Consider the following 18,397-nt stretch of genomic DNA (forward strand, 5'->3'; position numbering starts at 1 on the left):
GAGAACTCTAACTGATACAAATAGATATCTAGACATCTAAAGATATCTAAAATATATTTATAAATAAAAAGTAATTGGCAGTATAATATGTGTAACAATATTTTTGTTAAAAGTCATATTTATATGAATACAAAATGCACACACTTCAAATGACTAGCAAAAGTCATCACTTGAGATCATGAGGGACTTTCACTTTCTAGGCAATATTTATTTTTAGTGATGTGTTAGTATTTTACAATAAGCATATATTAATTTGATAATCAGAAAGTAATGCACATTTTGAAAATTGTAGCCATAGAATGAATATTTAAAAATTTAAATCAAATTTCAAAAAATATGAGGTGAAAGGGAAATTGAATGTATCAGCATAATATGTAAATCATTATCATAGTTATTTATTTACACAAGTTTTTGTCACAGCATGTTTCTTTCCAATCAATAATTTTACATGAATCTGGTACAAAATATTAATATCAAAGTACCAAGAAACATGAAAATGTGCCAATTCACATTTCAGTGAATCCGTGGTGGAACAATTCCAGTTCCCAGTTAACACACAGCCTCACTAGTACCATATGCCCTCATCTAAAGGAATTCAATTAAGTTTGCCATCTTACAAGGGCACAGTTCGTGGTCCCTTAAGCAAATACGATAGTAACATTCAAAAAAAAAAAAAAAAAAAAACCAGTATCTGCAAAGCACAATATAGTGAAGCACAGTAGAAATGAAGTATGCCTGTACTGTTAGCCCGGGCACGTTGGAAGATTTCAGGGCACAACTAACAGTCAGGCTGGGCCTTGAGAGGTGAGGCAAAATTAGAAACGGGATGTTGGTGGAAGAGGAGAGTAAGCACACAAAACAGAAGAAGCAGAAGAATGTATAAGGTATGTGGGGCTGTACAGCCTTTGGCTGAAGTAAAAGGCATGTGGAAGGCAATTTTGAGAAATAAGAAAGGTGGGTTGGGGTCATATTATTTATGCCAACTTTGAAATTTAGGCTCAGAACTGTGTACTTAATCAGTGCTCAGAGAAAACTTCTTCAGGCCTTGAGAACTCTAACTGAACATCATTTAATTTTATATGATATATAAACACATGTATATGTACATATATATGAAATGTATATTCTAAGTAACTGTATGGTAAAATTCATGTAAGAAAGTCTAATTAAGGATAACAATGTCAATGCTTTTACACAATATCCAGTATCAAATTATGTCACAAACACTTTTCCTCCTTCTCCGTTGGTGCCCTTGCTTTGTTGGTACCCTGAAGGCACAGAACTGACTATTGGGTGATTCAGCATTGTGCTCATTTCTGGGGCAATAGGAAGATATTACTGGATTTTTGAACTAGAAAAAACATGTGACAAAGCTAGGCTTCGGGAAGATGACTCTAGCAGTGATGTGTATGGGGGCCTGGGGTGCAGTGAGAACTGCAGACAGGAAGCAAGGCTACCTCTGGGAAACAAAGTCCGCCAGCTAAGGAGCCTGCCCTAGGGTGGGGGCAAGTGTGAATGGGCAGTGAACAGATATGACATGGGGCGTGTTTAGGGAGAATGAATGGGAACTGGCAAGTAAAAGGAGGCAGAGAATTAGCACGAGGGAAGTGACAGGTGATGATGATGATGATGTGATGACTTGATGAGAAAGGTGACTGGGAGGGAAGACAGATGCAGCTGAGAAATGCTGAAATTGAGGCCATGGTGGAACATACTGGTCAAGGCACCCACCAGAAAGCTGCAAGGGTAAATGTGGAACTCATCAGAGATCTCATCAGGGCAGCTGTGCTGATCTGATGAGTCAGTTAACCTGAGGAGAGTGGGATCCAAGGAAGATCACGATGAAGTGTCTTTCCTTTCATGGAAAGAAAGGAGAGGGAAACATATTGGAAAGGAGACAGAGGAGGATCGTTGTCAAGTGAGGTAAAAAAACAAAAGGACAGTGGGAGGCAGAGGGGCATTTGAAGAAGGTAGAATTTCAATGTGCAGCATTGTTTTGGCAGGTGGAGGATGTCACTCAGAAAAAGTACTGAATTTAGAGGCCTGAATTTCAGTAGCTTGAAGAGGGCGAAAAGTTGGATTTCAAATTAATTGGTCAGCCTAAAAGGAAAATAAAAAGAGGCCATCACAAAATTGGGATGTGAACAGTTCTAGCACGGGGAGAACAGCAGCTGCTTCCTCCACCGCCCAATGCCTGAAGATCTAGAATCAAAGGGAAAAAATGTTTGAAAATGGTAGGATTATTAAATCCTAGAAGAATAAGGTCAGTATTAAAACCTATAGAAGAAAATGTCCTCTCTGATGATAAATTCTTGTACCTCCATACAACACGCAGGCACAAGTTAGGACTTAGTGTGAGGAGCTTTCAATTCAACACAGAACTCTCAGCCTCCTTTAATCACAGCAGCCCCCGTCTTTGCAGATGAGTCAGAGAACTCCAGAAAGCCTTGCTAGGTCTCACCTGGCACAATTCTGAGATTCTTTTTCCCCACCCGAATATCCAAATATTCTTTTAATCATTATTTTAACTGCTCTGGACTCTGCTTGTAGGGATCATCAAATAACGTTTCCTCTTCAAGGTGTCGATTTGCACTTGCCGGGAACAATATATTAGGGATACACACCCACACCCACACCCACACACTCCTGTTGGAGAATCAAGACTGCAAAATTTACTTAATCTCCGTTTCACTTAATCTACAAACCACCATAATTATATACGCAGCAGATGCTGAGTGGTAAAAGGTCAGTGTAAGTCTATTAGTGTGGATCGGAAAGTCCTCAAACCCCACCCAGGAGATTAGGGACCTCTAGCCCAGGCAGAGCTGCTGAGGGGGCTTCGCCACCGCTCAACGCTGTTCACATCCCAATTTTGTGCTGGACTCCTTGTTCTCCTTTTATGTTGACCAATTAATTTGAAATCTGACCTATCTCCATCTTCAGGATACGGAAATTTCCTTCCAAAGTCAGTATCTGCCTGGAGACCTCAGGCAGAGGGCAGAGGGGCTGATGGCTTGAGAAGGCAGGTGCCGCTTACCCGGCGACTGCTCTGTAGGGCAGTTTCGGACGCCCTCCGTAGGCTCCAGCATCGCAAGGCACGGGGAACGGGGTTCGGGTCCCAGGACATCAGGACACATGGGCCGCCGGCAGCAGCGGTGATTAATCCGGCCTCGCCCGCGGGGGTCACCGAAGAGAGACTTGGCTTGGCGCGCAGCTCATTGTTCCGTTACCAACAGTTACCCCATTCCCGTTGACTAAAAGCCAGTCCACACTGGGAAATATTTGAAGCCAAACGCTGACTTCTGTGACGTTTGCGCGTGTGATTCTGCAACACCCCCGCTTGCGACTCGGACACACGCGTGTTATTCCTGCTCGTGGTGATGCGTGCGGTGGATGCCGGAGAGAGGGGGTCAGCTATGTCCGGGACCAGGAGGAGGTCAGAGCGCCTCAACAGCAGTCACCCAGTAATCATCACTTTGATTCGAGATTTGAATATCAGGAAATTTAGGTTTCTGAAAATTAGACGTGTGTGGACCACTGACCTCATGTACAGGGTGGGGGTGACGAGGTGCCCTGCAGAGTCACTGTGGATCTTGACGCAAAAGGAAAATAGCCAGTACTTCTGATCGTGTCTCTATTTAAAAGTTTGACATTTTGTTCATTGTGCATGTTATTTGCATACATTTTGATTTTTCTTTTTTTAAATAATGCATTAAGATATTTATTTTGAGGCCGGGCACAGTGGCTCACGCCTGTAATCCCAGTGTTTTGGGAGGCTGAAGAAGGTGGATTGCCTGAGGTCAGGAGTTCCAGACCAGCCTAGCCAATATGGAGAAACCCTGTCTCTATTTAAAAAAAATACAAAAGTTAACCGGGCATGGTGGCATGCGCCTATAATCCTAGCTACTTGGGAGGCTGAAGCAGGAGAATAGTTTGAACCTGAGAGACAGAGGTTGCAGTGAGACAAGATCAGACCATTGCACTCCAGCCTGGGTGACAGAGGGACACTCTGTCTCAAAACAAAAAAAAAAATTTACTTTGAATGCTGAATTTTTGGTTTTATGGTGCTTCTTACATCCAGATCCAAGGCCACTGCCTTAATTGCCTCACCATAGACCCAGACCTGGGATGAAGATGGGGGTGGTAGTATTAAGGCTCCGGAAGAGTCCAGGTGCACAGAAAAATGGAAGGAACTCTCTACTGACTTTATTGGCTAAGAACAAGTGCATATTGTTTCAGTAGCTGAGAAATCTTTTCTCTGACAGGAAATGGATAAATTGAACCATTATTTGGCCAATCTTTTCAACCTCGTTTTTTGTTTTTGTTTTTTGAAATTGCTGTCTCCTGTAACTGTATTGGAACCTCAAGCATAGATTATCTTGTGATTTTATTTATATGAGCCTTGTTCCCGCTAGCTTGGGTAACTTTGGAGGCAGGATCCTGTTTAAGACATCTCTCTCTTCTGCCAGAGCCTAACATACTGCGCTTAATTAATGTTGACTGGATTAAATGAATTGGTTTCTTGGCTCCCAATTTGAACCTGAAATCTAGGAATCAAATGTAGCTTTCTGAAATGGGTCAAGCTACTTGCGTTAAAAAAAACATGCTGGTGTTGAAATGAAACATTAAAAAATGTCTCAGTGGGGAAATCAAGTACACATTGTTTCAGTAGTTCTAATATGTATTTGGGGCTGAGGTGGGGGTAAAAGCTCTCCAAGTTATTGTGGAGGGATTAATCATCTAAGAACTATTGTTTAAGTAGTTTCTATCCTAGAAATAAAACTCAAATGAGAGAAATGGTCCACTGAGGAGGCATATATAATAATTCGTTGGCTCATTTTTGCTGTTGATGTGTGTTATAGCATTGCAGATATTGTTCATGAATGTGCTACAAGAAAAAAAGGAAATGAACAATACTTGTTCAGTTTTCTACATTACACAAATGTGACTTAATAACCATATGCAAAATAGTTTTAAGGAGCATCTTGCAGATGTAAATTAGTTGCCAGTTAATTTCTACTAAAATCACATCGAAAATTTTTATTCTTTATTTTTTCAGCGTTTTACCTCATATTAAAAAGGTAATTTTAAAAAAACCCCTATTCTTAGGAAAGGAACTCAAGACTCACTTATTATAAGATCTTAATGTGTTCCTTCTTAAAGAAGAAATTAACTCATCATGAAGGCTAAAATAAAGCAAATTTAATTATGGAAGGTCAATGATGGAGGTTAATGAAGGCACTTTTTGGATAAAAGCTCCTTCCCAGACATTCTCACTTTGGTAACATGAAATTTTTACAAAAGAATTATTCCCAGCAGAGTGAACAGAGAGAACTTTTACCTCCATGGGGTGGGATTATAGCCTGAGGAATCTAGCCTGGAATTTTTAAAATTCATGTAAAATATGCATTCTTCTTTACAATCAATCTTGTTTTAATATAAAAATAAAGCAGTTCCCCTAACTCGCCTCAAATCTTTGTGTAATATTTACATTGAAGCAAGACACCCTGTGTTGATCCTGTGGCTTTACCTCCCTGGCTTGCTGCCATTGCCCGCAGGGGTATGCATACCCCAGTTTGAAAGCTCCATCATATCATGTATATGGATTTGGATAAGAAGAAAGAACCCTCTGCTCCAAGTCAGGGCATGTGGGATTTCGTCTCAGCTCTAACATTAACTACTTGTTGGCCACCTTCAAATCACTTAATGTCTCTGGGCCTCAGTTTCTTCAACAGTAAAAGCTGGAAGTTCAGTTCAAAAAATTTATTATTTAATTCACTCTCCTAGACAGGTAGTGTGTATTGTTTACAGAGTAAAAGATTCTCGTATTGATATAGAATAGGTTTTTAAGAACAAGTTTTCAGTGAAAAATATGTGAGAAAAAATATGCATGTGATGGCTATCGTTAAAGCTACATAATTTTAAAACTTCTTTCTAATTTTGTCTTGAATAATTCCAGTTATCAATCTAGATATTGTTTTGCTAAGTGACTGAAAAATATGTATTGGGCAAAATGATCATTATCACTCATTTTCTACTGGGTGAAATGAGCATAGAATAAACAATATATCGGCCACAATCAATATACATATTCTTATATCACATGTATAAAAAGATATATCTGGCCAGGCACAGTGGCTCACGACTATACTCCCAGCACTTTGGGAAGCCAAGGCAGGAGAATCACTTGAGACCAGGAGTTCAAAGCTGTGGTGAGCTGTGATCACACACTTTACTCCAGCTTGGGCAACAGAGTGAGACCCCATCTCTAAAAAAATAATAAATATTCAAAATTTATAAAATACATGTTTTTATGATAGTCAATGACCAGGTTATCAAAATTTTCATTGTTATAAGTTTAGGTAAAATAACATCCCATTGTAATTGATAGCTACCATTCTTCTTTTTTTGTTTACATAAAATGCAAATAACAATGGAATATTGGGGGAAAATTTTCCAGGAGTCTCTCCTGTTACTGCACATAAGCAAAGGCACTAACTGCCTTTGGTAAGGACTACACTTTCAAGGATATTTGTATAGCAAATAGCCTTTTAAGATACACTGTCTATTACAGCTTTGGTAGATATAGTGTCCACTTTCAGAGCAAAGAGTAGGTGTTTGTTTGTTTGTTTATTTATTTACTTATTTATTTTTACTGAGCAGTGTAATAAAGATAATGTCTCCCTCACTTATTATAAAGATAATCTCAGGCAGCTTACTGCCCAGTATAAAAGGTCTGGCTTCCTTAAGTTCAAATTTCTTCTTCTGTAACACAACCCACTCTATGTGCCCATATCACCTGACCCATTTCACATTGCCCTCTGGAAATTGTGGGTAGGAGAACTGGTGGAAATACTAATATTCTATCTATGCTGTTACCATGAGTAATAAGCTATCCTTTGTCTCTAAGCCAGAAGTATCATCTTTTGCCAGCATCTGTGAAACTGTGATAGGCTAACTTTTGCTTCTGTGTATATAGGTGGCTTTTCAATGAGATTAAACCATGTAATTTGTTCTTCTTCATCCTTCATTTTTCTCTTTACCATCTCATCAACCTCCATCTTTTCAAGTAAGTGTACATAGAATTACGAAATTGAATTGTGGCATTATGTTTCATTGTAATGTATCTTACAGTTCATTTACTTATTACTCTATTGATGAACATATATGTTGTCCAGGTTTTTGCTGCAACAAACAATGTTGTAACACATGTCTTTGCATACCTGGATTACTATTCCAGTAGCTGAAATTCCCTCATGAGACTATTGGATCATATATGATAATGCCCCTTTCTGGATAGGGTATCTTTCTCTATTGGATATCAATTTGGTTGAACTTTGCCAATCTAATTGGAGAAATTTTTAATCTCAATGTTTTGGTTTATATTTATTTAGGGAAGTTTACGATCTTTCCAAAAACTTATTGGTCATTTGTATTTTTTTTTTCTGTGAATGGTCTTTTCATATTCATTGCTTAACTTTTAACATCCAAATGCCAATGAATAAAGCCCTGCAAGCTGGATCTATAGAGTGTTTGCCATTTATTTCTTGAAGTCATCAATGGGTAGCTTCAAGTCACCTTGCAGCATCCTACAGAGCTGTCTTCTCTTGCCCTCCTCTTCCTGCCTAATGCCTGCTGCCCTTCAGAGTATTGAAATAAACTTCATTTCTCTAAGCCCAAGTTTCCTTTGCTAGTCTCTAGGGTCCATGCCCAGGATGCTATCACCTGATGTTCTAAGTATCAACTTTTTTGTTTTTGAGTTATTAGAGTGGTGGTGGGTTTTGAGCTGATAGGAGAAACACTGTCTTACTCCAAACCCATGTGACACTTTGCCATCAAGGTTCTGAAGAAGCACTGCTCACGTGCAGTTTTTCTTAAGCTCTTTCAGGAAAGCAGCCACTTCCACTTCTTCCATATGCACCTCCTCTCTTTCAAAATTTGCACACAATCTTCCAAATACCTACCTGTATAGGAACACAAAGTGGGTCAGATTTGTAAACATTCCTACACTGTCTGGAAAAGCTAGATGCTTCTAGACACAACTTCAGCTTAACTAAAATGATAATAATAATAATAATTTTCAATTCCAAACCAGTACAGCTTCAGTGTGATTTCATATTTCCTCCCAAGAATAATGGGTCCCCAGGTCTAAGCTCTGTCTGTCCTCATAAACAGCCACCATTTGCTTATCCCTTGTGCCCCTAGGGGAGCACATGCCCATCATTTCAGGGTAGAGTGTGAAAAAGATGAGGGGGTAAGATCTCCAGTGGGAACTCCTTCTCCAGTGAGGAGGGCCAGAGCAGCCCTTCTAAATCATGGAGTCAAGGACAGAAGCCTCTAGCCTGAAATTAGAGATGGAACAGAATGCAAAAGTCAGATAACTTACAGAAGTTAACTTCCATTACGCTGGAAACCACTGAAAGTACTAACCCTTTCCTCACTTTGCTTAATTTAGACTTGGTGATAATAAATGACAATTATTCTCTGCCTAAACTGACAGAGAAGTCTTGTGAATGTTAGCAGGAATGCCACATATTATCACACATATGATACAACAGTCAGGCATTTGCAGCATAAATACTCTGGAAATATATAGATACATGCATGCATAAATATATATGTGTGTGTGCACACACATGCATTTGTGTGTATTTAAATATGAGTGTATGTATGAGTGGTATGCATATACATGACCATATACACATACGTGCATACATGCACACACCCTCAACAATGCCCTCAGTAGTCTCTGCCTCCTGATTTTCACATTCCTGTCTGATCCCTTTTTCTTGCATGTGGGCTGGATTCTGTTCACATCTAATGGACAGAATACAAAGGATAGGATATCACTTCTGAGATTAGGTGATAAAAACACTGTGGTTTCTATCTTGAGCACCTTCTCTCTTGCTCTCTAGCCCATTGTGAGGAAAACCAGCTGCCATGTTGTAAGCTGACCTACAGGGAGACCCACATGGCAAGGTATTGAAGTCTCTGGCCAACAGCCAAAGAAGGCTTGAGGCTTGTCAACAGTCAGGTGAGGCAGCTTGGAAGTGGATCCCCCCAAAGGGAACCTTGAGATAACCACAGTATTGCCCTGGATTGCAGCCTGATGGGGGACTGACTAGAGGCACCCAGCTGAGCAACCCCCAAAATCCTGACATTCAGAAAGGAGGATAATAAATACTGGTTGTTTTCAGCAGCTACGTTTTGAGATAATTTGCTATGTAGATATCTATGTTGTATATTATTAGTTATTATACATATATGCTATGTAAATTGAAATTACAAATATAAGTAAGACCCGAAAAAGACATCTCTCTGGTCAAGCTCAGCTTTTCTCAAAATAAACCTTATCCTTGCCAGTCTATGTAGTAAAAATTTGACAAAATTTCATACCCAACGCTTCCTGGGTTACTATTTAAATCTAGAAAGACAGATTTACTCTTGGAATGTCATCTGCATGCAGCCTCCTATTCAAACGTAAAAATAAATAATTTTTTTTGACATAAGAGATAATTTAGCAAATATTTTTAATGTTAAATAATCTAAGTTGAATGCTGACTTAAAAAATCATTTGCCAGAATGTATACTATTACCAAGTCAATAAATATTTTTCTCAAAATAATAGATGCTGGAAAGGTTGTGGAGAAAAAGGAGTACTTACACACTGTTGATGGGAGTGTAAATTAGTTCAACCATTGTGGAAGACAGTGTGGTGATTCCTCAAACAGCTAAAAATAGAACTACCATTTGACCCAGCAATCTCATGACTGGGTATATACCAGAGAAATAGAAACCATTCTATCACAAAGACACCTGCATGTGAATGTTCATTGCAGCACAATTCACAATAGCAAAGATATGGAATCAACCTAGATGCCATTCAGTGATAGACTGGATAAAGAAAATGTGGTACATATATACCATGGAATACTATGCAGCCATAAAAAAGAAAGAGATCATGTCTTTTGTCAGAACACGGATAGAGCTGGAAGCCATTATTCTTAGCAAACTAACACAGGAACAGAAAACCAAACACCACACGTTCTCACTTATAAATGGGAGCTAAATGATAACTCATGAACACAAAGAAGGGAACAACAGACACTGGGGCCTACTTCGGGATAGAGAGTGGGAGGAGGGAGAGTAGCACACACAAAAATAACTATTGGGTACTAGATTTTTTTGTACCTGGGTGACGAAATAATCTGTACAACAAACCCCCATGACACAGGTTTACCTATATAATAAACCTGCACTAAAATAAAAGTTAAAACGATAACATGTTTTTCTTACTTGTTTATGAAAAGCTTTGCAAATGTGCTACATACTTAAAAAACATGGGGGCAGTGTAAAGCACAATCATTACATGAAATAAATTAATTTTTCTTGAGGTCACACAGCTAGTCAGGCTATCTCCAGATATTCCCTCCTTAATGATTCTTCACAGGACTTTATTACTTTCTTTCTGGAGTATCTTTATTTTTTTTTAATTTAGATAGTTTTTGGGGTGTAAGTGGTTTTGGGTTACATGGGTGAATTGTACAGCGGTGAAGTCTGAGATTTTAGTGCATCTGTCACCCAAGTAGTATACATAGTATTCAACATGTAATTTTTCTTATCCCATACCTCCCTCCCACCCTCTCTCTTCTGAATCTCCAAAGTTCATGATACCACTCCATATGCCTTTGCGTACCCATAGCTTAGCTCCCACTTATGAGAACATATGCTATTTGGTTTTCCATTCCTGAGTTAGTTCACTTAGAATAATGACCTTCAGCTTCATCCAAGTTGCTGTGAAATACATTATTTCATTCTTTTTTCTTTATGGCTGAGTAGTATTCCATGGTGTATATATACCATATTTTCTTTATCCACTCATTGGTCAATGGGCACTTAGGCTGGTTTCATATCTTTGCAATTATGAACTGTGCTGCAATAAACATACACGTGCAGATGTCTTTTTGATATGACTCCTTTTTCTTTGCATAGATACCCAGTAGTGGGATTTGCTGAGTTGAATGGTAGATCTGCTTTTAGTAGTAGGTTATCTTGAGTTGGGGGTAGCTTATTTTCTGGAGCTCATTGCCTTTTATTCCTGTTCCAGGTCCCTTATTCAAAATCTTTGCATATCAATCATATTTTGCTACTTTTCTTTAATTCCCTAAAAGCCATGGCTTCTAGATTTTCTATCAGCATATACTCTCACCAGAAGTTGAACCACTACAGGCAGAAAAAGAAAGTTCCCTTAACAATGTTTCTAACCAATGTAATATTTAAAGCTTCCCAATATAAGTATTTTTAAAGGTTATATTTTTCAAAGTCACAACGATGATTCGTCCTGTTTGCTCTCATAGAATAGATTGTCATGGGATAAACAGTGGTCTCCAGCTTCTATTTTTCCAAATAAATAAGTAGAACATGGTCTTGGGATTATACTACTAAAGGTTAATTTTCTTAAAAAGAAAAAAGAAAGATTTCCATCTGCTAAAGGTTTATGTCAGTATTCAGACTGAGGTAGAAACGGAAGCACCAGGTTTCACATTAGGATGACTCTGGTTGTGCTCCTGTAGGTTTGAAGTGGGCCCACCCACCCTTCTGTGAGAGACACTGACTGTTTTGAACATAGACTGGATTGGCTGGGTTATTTAGAATTGAGGATTCCAAAAAGAAAAAAAAGAGTCTGGGAAAGAACTACTAGCTTTGTCATGAATGTTCACCCCATCACTGATGTGAGTCCACTGGGAAGTTTTCCTCACTTAGGGTTCAGTCTATCATTTCCTGTCTCAGTGTTATTAATTTGTTCTGAGTTATTTTGACTCATTTTGATTATCCTGATAAATGAATTATTTGACTCATTTACTTGGTTATTTTGTCATTTAACCAAGTAAAGGTAATGTGTTTTTTCCTAATAAAAAAAATATTGGGGTATTATTTGTGAACACATGGGTTTCACTATCTATTAACGTATGAATTTCTCTGATTCCTTTTAACTTAAGCATTTGAATATACTGGGATTTTCTTCTCCATACTCCCATAATTTTTAAGGTGAATTTCAGAAAGAAGAATCACCTTGGAAGTCATTTTCTTTGTTGTCCTGGAATTGTTTTGCAGGTGATCTCTGTTAGCAGTGGCATTCAGGATTCTTGGTAGCAGAGTCTTTGTTGCTCTCATCTACAAGCTACAGTGGCAGGAAGAGACTCCCAAACCAGTTTCAGGAAGCCTGGGTCACCATGTGTGGCCAGACGTGGACCATCAAGTGATTTAAAGTGTTCTAACTATATGAAGAAACTATTTTAGGTAATCTGGCACCCTTCATTTATTATTGATTTAGCCAGGCAGGCAGTAAAATTGACTGAGTTCCTACCATAAACCACACACTCTGCCAGGAACTGGGGGATGTGAATAAGACAGTCTCTAAGGAATGACCATTAGGAAGCAAATAGCCTGAGTACCCACAGCTTTAAACCTACCTTAATTGTATTTGGTCTGTTTGATAAGACTGGCAATCAAATGGATTATTAAAGATGTTACTCTTACTTCCTTAGAGCCTGAAGTGTTTCAATTGCCTTCATACATAATTCCAAACTATCTTCCTTACCACATTAACTGAGTGCTCTTTGTGGCCTTTATTCCGCTGCTACTTCTTATTAATGATGTTTTCATTACCACCTTCGCACACAAAGCAAATAGTAGAGTAAAGTTCAATAATCATGTTAATTAGAGGCAGTACATGTTGGAAAGCAGTTCAAAAGAAATCTTTTTCATAAAAAATGCAAAGGTATTGAGAGATTTTAGCAGAGCAAGTTCAAGGCTTCTAAAGTTTTAGAAAATAATTTTTGTGTCATGAATTCATTTGTAGTTATAACAAAGAAAGAAAATCTGTTTTCATACTTGCCAAGAACTTGGCAATTTTCCATAAATTTGGATAGGCAAGATAGATTAGCAGTGAATGCAGGCTCTATCCAATTATTTACCATTTATCTAGTGATCTGAATAATTCAGGAAGAAGTAGAAATGAAGTTAAAGGCCACCAGATCACCTACAACTTGTGTAGGTGATGACTGTGGGTGGCTTTTGTTGGAATGCATATTAAAAGTGGGCAGAGGGATAAGGAAAGAGAGTGAGAGACAGAGAATAGAACAAAAATGAAGAGAAGGAAGAGAAAGAAGAAGAAAAAAGGAAAAGGAAGAGAAGAGACAGAGTGAAGAAAAGAAATGAGAGAAGATAAGAGAAAGGATGAGAAGAGAAGGGAAGGGAAGAGAAAGGAAGTTTAATATAGAGAAGCAGGTGCGAAGGAAAGGAAGGAGAGAAATAAAAAGAGTGGTTAGGAATTATGCTGCCTTTTGATCCTCCTCATCTTTTGAAAAGAGAATGTCGTTTTTGGGGACACTGTTTCATTCTCAATTCTGTGTCCCAGTTAGGCTGACAAATATAATTTGCTGTACTCCTGGTGTTAAGGGTAGGCATGCAACCTTTGCCAGTCTAAGCAGAACAATTCCCCTTCCCCAGGTTTTCAAATTGGAACTAAGGAGAAAGGAGCAGTATTATTTGCAGTGAAGCTGTGTGGCATAAGGCCTAAAATTAGTATCATGTGTTGTTTTGACATGTGAAACAGAGAGGACCTCAAATGGCCTAATTGCAAGTTCCTCTTCCTGTTCTGCTCTTATATTCTGTTGCCTATCCCTGAGTAGCAGGTTCCGCTTCCTGTCTGTATGAATTTACCTATTCTGGGGATTTTATATTAGTGTGATTATACAATATATGAGCTTTTATGCCTCTTTTCTTTCGTTTGACAAAATATTTTTGAGGTTCACATACATTGTCGCACGTATCGGTACTTCATTCCTTTTTATGACTGAATAATATTCCATTGTATGAGTATGTCAGATTTTGTTAATCTGCTCATCAGTTGTGAACATTTGGGTTGTTTCTACCTTTCGCCTATTATGAATAGTGCTGCTAAGTACATTTGTTTACAAGTCTTCATTTAAATACCTATTTTCCATTCTTTTGGGTATATATCTAAGAAACTGTTGAGTTGTATGCTGATTTTATGTTTAGCTTTTTGAGGAGTCCCCAAACACTTTTCTACAGTGATGGCAACATTTTACAATCTCACCAGCAACGTATGAAGGCTCTAACTTCTCAGTTCCTCACCAACACTCATGGGAGTTTCAATTTGCATTTCTCTAGGGACTGATGGCATTGAGCATCTTTTCATTTGTTGGCCATTTACAAATCTCCCTTGGAGAAATGTCTATTCAAGACAATTACCCATTTTTTAGTTGAGTTGTCCTTTACTTGTTGAGTTGGAAATGTGCTTTATCTATTCTCAATGGTAGACCCTTATCAGATATGTGATTTGCAAATACTTTCTTACAATCTATGGGTTGCTTTACAACCTGATGATTTCATACAGACTGTTTCTACTCTTTCTCTAATTAATGCTAATTCGAATTTCTTCTATATGTATTAAGTATTCATTTTTCTATCTTATCCATATAATGACAGGATTTGTTAATGAGCCAATAAGAATAGGAACTACATGGCCCACCTCCCAGTCACAGTTTCTGGTCTAAAGGTGGGGACTGAAGTGGACCATAAAACTTGAGTCACAACTCTTGGTCAACCATACAAACTAGGCCAGTTAAAATCCTTCCCTAAAATGTTTCCATTGTCTTATCATTAAGCATTAGTCTTCCAGGTTCATTAGTGCATGAGCCTAGAAGCTGCTATCAGCCATGCATCTTTCAACATAGAAGCAGATGGACAGTAGAAGAAAACTAAACTAATGCAGAGAGCAAGGGAAGATCAATTCTAATAGTATTTAAGTCCTTCTTTCTAGTTAGCTCCACACCTGTGTTTACTATAGTTTGGTTATGCAGGTCAATATACTACCCTTTGGGTTTAAGCTGGTTTGCATTAGATTTTTCTACTTTAAATCAAGAGTCTGACCAAGTCAGTGATGTGGTTAACATTATCTTGTGGAAGTAGCTTGCAATATGATTGCATTTTCAAATTTACATGTCATTTCTTGGGTCTATATTCTGCCCATATTGATTCTAATTTTTGTTGTAATACTTGCCCAGAGCTTGCATTTTTTGACTTTTTCTGTCGTATTAAGGACTAATCGAAAAATGGAAGTTATTTCTGGTGGAATTTTTTTTCCTCGTTCTCTCTTTTTAAAAATTTTCATTAAAATTGTTGGACAACTGCCAAAAACTTGAAGAACAGCTGCATTTTGTGAATTAATTAAATGTCATAGCCCTGTTTTCAGTTTCTATCAGTAACTGGAATGATATAAAAAGGCCATTTATTGAAAAGAATGTGTTGTGTAATTTAATGTATGCTAGCTGTAGGTGGTCTAAAAATATTTTACTGCATTCCTACTTTTACTCATAAACTTTTAACATACTGTCAGTAAAGTGTGAATACCATTAGACAAAAGGAAGTCAACTAAGACCTTTACATGGCATTATTTAAAATAATCCTTTCTGCGTTTTCTAAATCAGGTTGTATAGTTAGCTAATTCATTTACCTATTGTAATATTAGGTGGTGAAAAATATCATGCATCCTGTCTTTGCTGTAATGACATACATTCCTCTTCAATTTCCTTTTGTTGACTTTTGTTATAATTTGTATCATAGCTTTAGTAACTAGCATGTCTCTTGGGGGAAGAAAATCCCTTATTTCCGATCTTTGTCATTTACAAATTAATGGCTCAAAGAATTACATGTGCATTTCCATAATTGTTTGTCTTGGTGTGGTCCACAATGAAAATTATTTCCACTATCAAATTTATGCTGTTCTCTGACATAATCTCTTGGTATTTTTATGTTTTCTCTGAAAGTTCAAGAATTGTCTGTCGGAAGTCCTTTGACAAGAAAATTTACCAAGAACATTATTAGACTGGTAAACTTGACAGTTTCTTTGCTAAGAAATTCTAGCTTCCCCAGCTTAAATTCTTCTTACCCTACAGCTATTTTTCTTTATCTTGCCTCATTTTTTCATATATTATTCTTATTTGAACAAAATTCTTTTCATTAACTTAATTTTGTTACTTAGATATGGATCACACCTAAACTATATAGCTATGGTGGTAATAAGTTTATGCTTTGTATTAATTGTGGACATTTAAGAAACTTCATTGGCCAGGCTCACCCCTGTAATCCCAGCACTTTGGGAGGCCGAGGTGGGCAGATTAAGAGGTCAGGAATTTGAGACCAGTCTGGCCAACATAGTGAAACCTCGTCTCTTCTAAAAAAAAAAAAAAAAAAAAAAAAAAAAAAAAAAATTAGCTGGGTGTGGTGGCCTGCGCCTGTAATCCTAGCTACTCGGGAGGCTGAGGCAGGCAAATGGCTGGAACCCGGAAGGCGGTTGCTGTGAGTCGAGCCGAGATCGCGCCACCGCACACTAGCCCAGGCAACAGTGCAAGACTCCGTCTCAAAAAAAAAAAAAAAAAAAAGAAGAAGAAAAACTTCCTTTAAGCCAGTCCCGGTGGCTCACACCTATAATCCCAGCACTTTGGGGGGCTGAGGCCGGTGGATCACCTGAAATCAGGAGTTTGAGACCAAAGACAATTGCTTGAACCCGGAAGGTGGAGGTTGCAGTGAGCCGAGATTGTGCCACTGCACTGCAGCCTGGGTGACAGAACAAGACTCTGTTTCAAAAAAAAAAAAAAAAAAAGAAAGAAAGAAAGAAACTTTATTTAACCAGTGGAATGACCCTGAGGCTCTTGTCTGTAGTCCCACATGAGACCCAATGGGAAATCGTAAAGCTGGGCTATGGCTTTCTCCTGGTTAAGAGGAAGCTTCCAACCTCCTATTTCTACACTGTTTATCTATAAATAATCCTATCTGTTGTTTCCAATAACCCAGAATATAAGTCTCTCCTATTTACCATGTGCAGAGCTGCTAGCAGACTCACTGGCAACGATACGCGCTAACTTTGGAGTAAAGGTATTGTTACCAATTAAAATGTTTTTATTACAATATCAGAACACCAAGATCTACTTGTTTAAATAAAAAAGGAGTGTCTTGCCGGGAGCAGTGGCTCACGCCTGTAATCCCAGCACTTTGAGAGGCCATGGCAGGCAGATCATGAGGTCAGAAGGTCGAGACCATCCTGGCTAACAAGGTGAAACCCAGTCTCTCCTAAAATACAAAAAATTAGCCAGGTGCGGTGGCGGGCGCTTGTAGTCCCAGCTACTTGGGAGGCTGAGGCAGGAGAATGGCGTGAACCCGGGAGGCGGAGCTTGCAGTGAGCTGAGGTTGCACCATTGCACTCCAGCCTGGGCAACAGTGTGAGGCTCCATCTCAAAAAAAAAGGAGTGTCTTGCTTCCATTAGCAAGAAGCTTAAAGGGAGAGCAGTTTTAGGTTCCATACAATCAGGGCCAGAGCTCTAAATCTCTGCTATTAATAGTTTTAAATCCCACACTCCTCTAAGTTGGCTTTCTTTTCAGGTTGCCTTTCCCCTTCACGACATAGCCATAACAGTTCCAGGATTCACATACTGACATGTCACTCTTGAGAGAAAGTAGAGGGCCTACATTCCATGGTCCCCTTCTTAGGAGAGTTTGGGCTGTTAAAACCAAATACCATATACCTGGTGGATTATGAACAATAAAATTTTATTTCCCACAGTTTTGGAGGCTGGAAGTCCGAGATCAGGGTACCAATGTGATTGGGTTCTTGTGACAGTCCTCTTGTGGTTGCAGATGGCCACCTTCTTGTTGGATCCTCACATGGTGGAGAACAGAGAGAGTGCTCTCATGTCTCTTCTGAGAACCCTGAAAAGTTGAGACAGGTCTCAGTTAATTTAGAAAGTTTATTCTGCCAACGTTGAGGACGAGCCCGTGACACAGCCTCGGGGAGTCCTGACGGCATGTGCCCATGGTAGTCAGGGCACAGCTTGGTTTCATACATTTAGTGAGACATGAGACATCAATCGATATAATGTTGGTTTGGTCTGGAAAGGTGGGACAACTTGCAGCAAAGGCAGGAAGTCTCGAAGCCCAGAGGGAGCTTCCAGGTCACAGAGAGGTGATACACAAATGCCTACATTCTTTTGAGTTTCTGATGAACCTTTCCAAAGGAGGCAAATCGGATAAGCGTCTATCTCAGTGAGCAGAAGAGTGACTTTGAATAGAATGGGAGGCAGGTTTGCCCTAAGCAGTTCCCAGCTGGAGTTTTCCTTAGTGATTTTGGGGGCCCAAGATATTTTCCTTTCACACTTCTTGTAAGAGCACTAATCCCATTCATAAAGGCTCCACCCTCATGACCTAATTATCTTCCAGAGACTCCACTTCCTAATGCCATTGTGTTAAGAGTTAGGATTTCAACATATGCAATTTGGGGGGACACAAATATCCAGCTCATCCCAACTACCTAGAG

At 38.8% G+C, this 18,397-nt stretch overlaps 2 protein-coding genes across 3 annotated transcripts in view; one reads left to right on the plus strand and one right to left on the minus strand.

The window, feature by feature from the left end:
• Window positions 1-3,195, minus strand: part of LRRC72 (leucine rich repeat containing 72) — a 49,882-nt gene extending 46,687 nt beyond the window's left edge. Inside the window, exon 1 of the mRNA XM_011983949.1 lies at window positions 3,038-3,195. Coding sequence (XP_011839339.1) covers window positions 3,038-3,127 — 90 coding nt within the window. The 5' untranslated portion in view covers window positions 3,128-3,195. The remainder of the gene's footprint in view (window positions 1-3,037) is intronic.
• Window positions 1-18,397, plus strand: part of SOSTDC1 (sclerostin domain containing 1) — a 71,086-nt gene that overhangs the window by 462 nt on the left and 52,227 nt on the right. The window lies entirely within an intron of this gene.

Source organism: Mandrillus leucophaeus, unplaced genomic scaffold, assembly GCF_000951045.1.
Source record: "Mandrillus leucophaeus isolate KB7577 unplaced genomic scaffold, Mleu.le_1.0 Scaffold258, whole genome shotgun sequence".
In the NCBI taxonomy this organism is placed as follows: Eukaryota; Metazoa; Chordata; class Mammalia; order Primates; family Cercopithecidae; genus Mandrillus; species Mandrillus leucophaeus.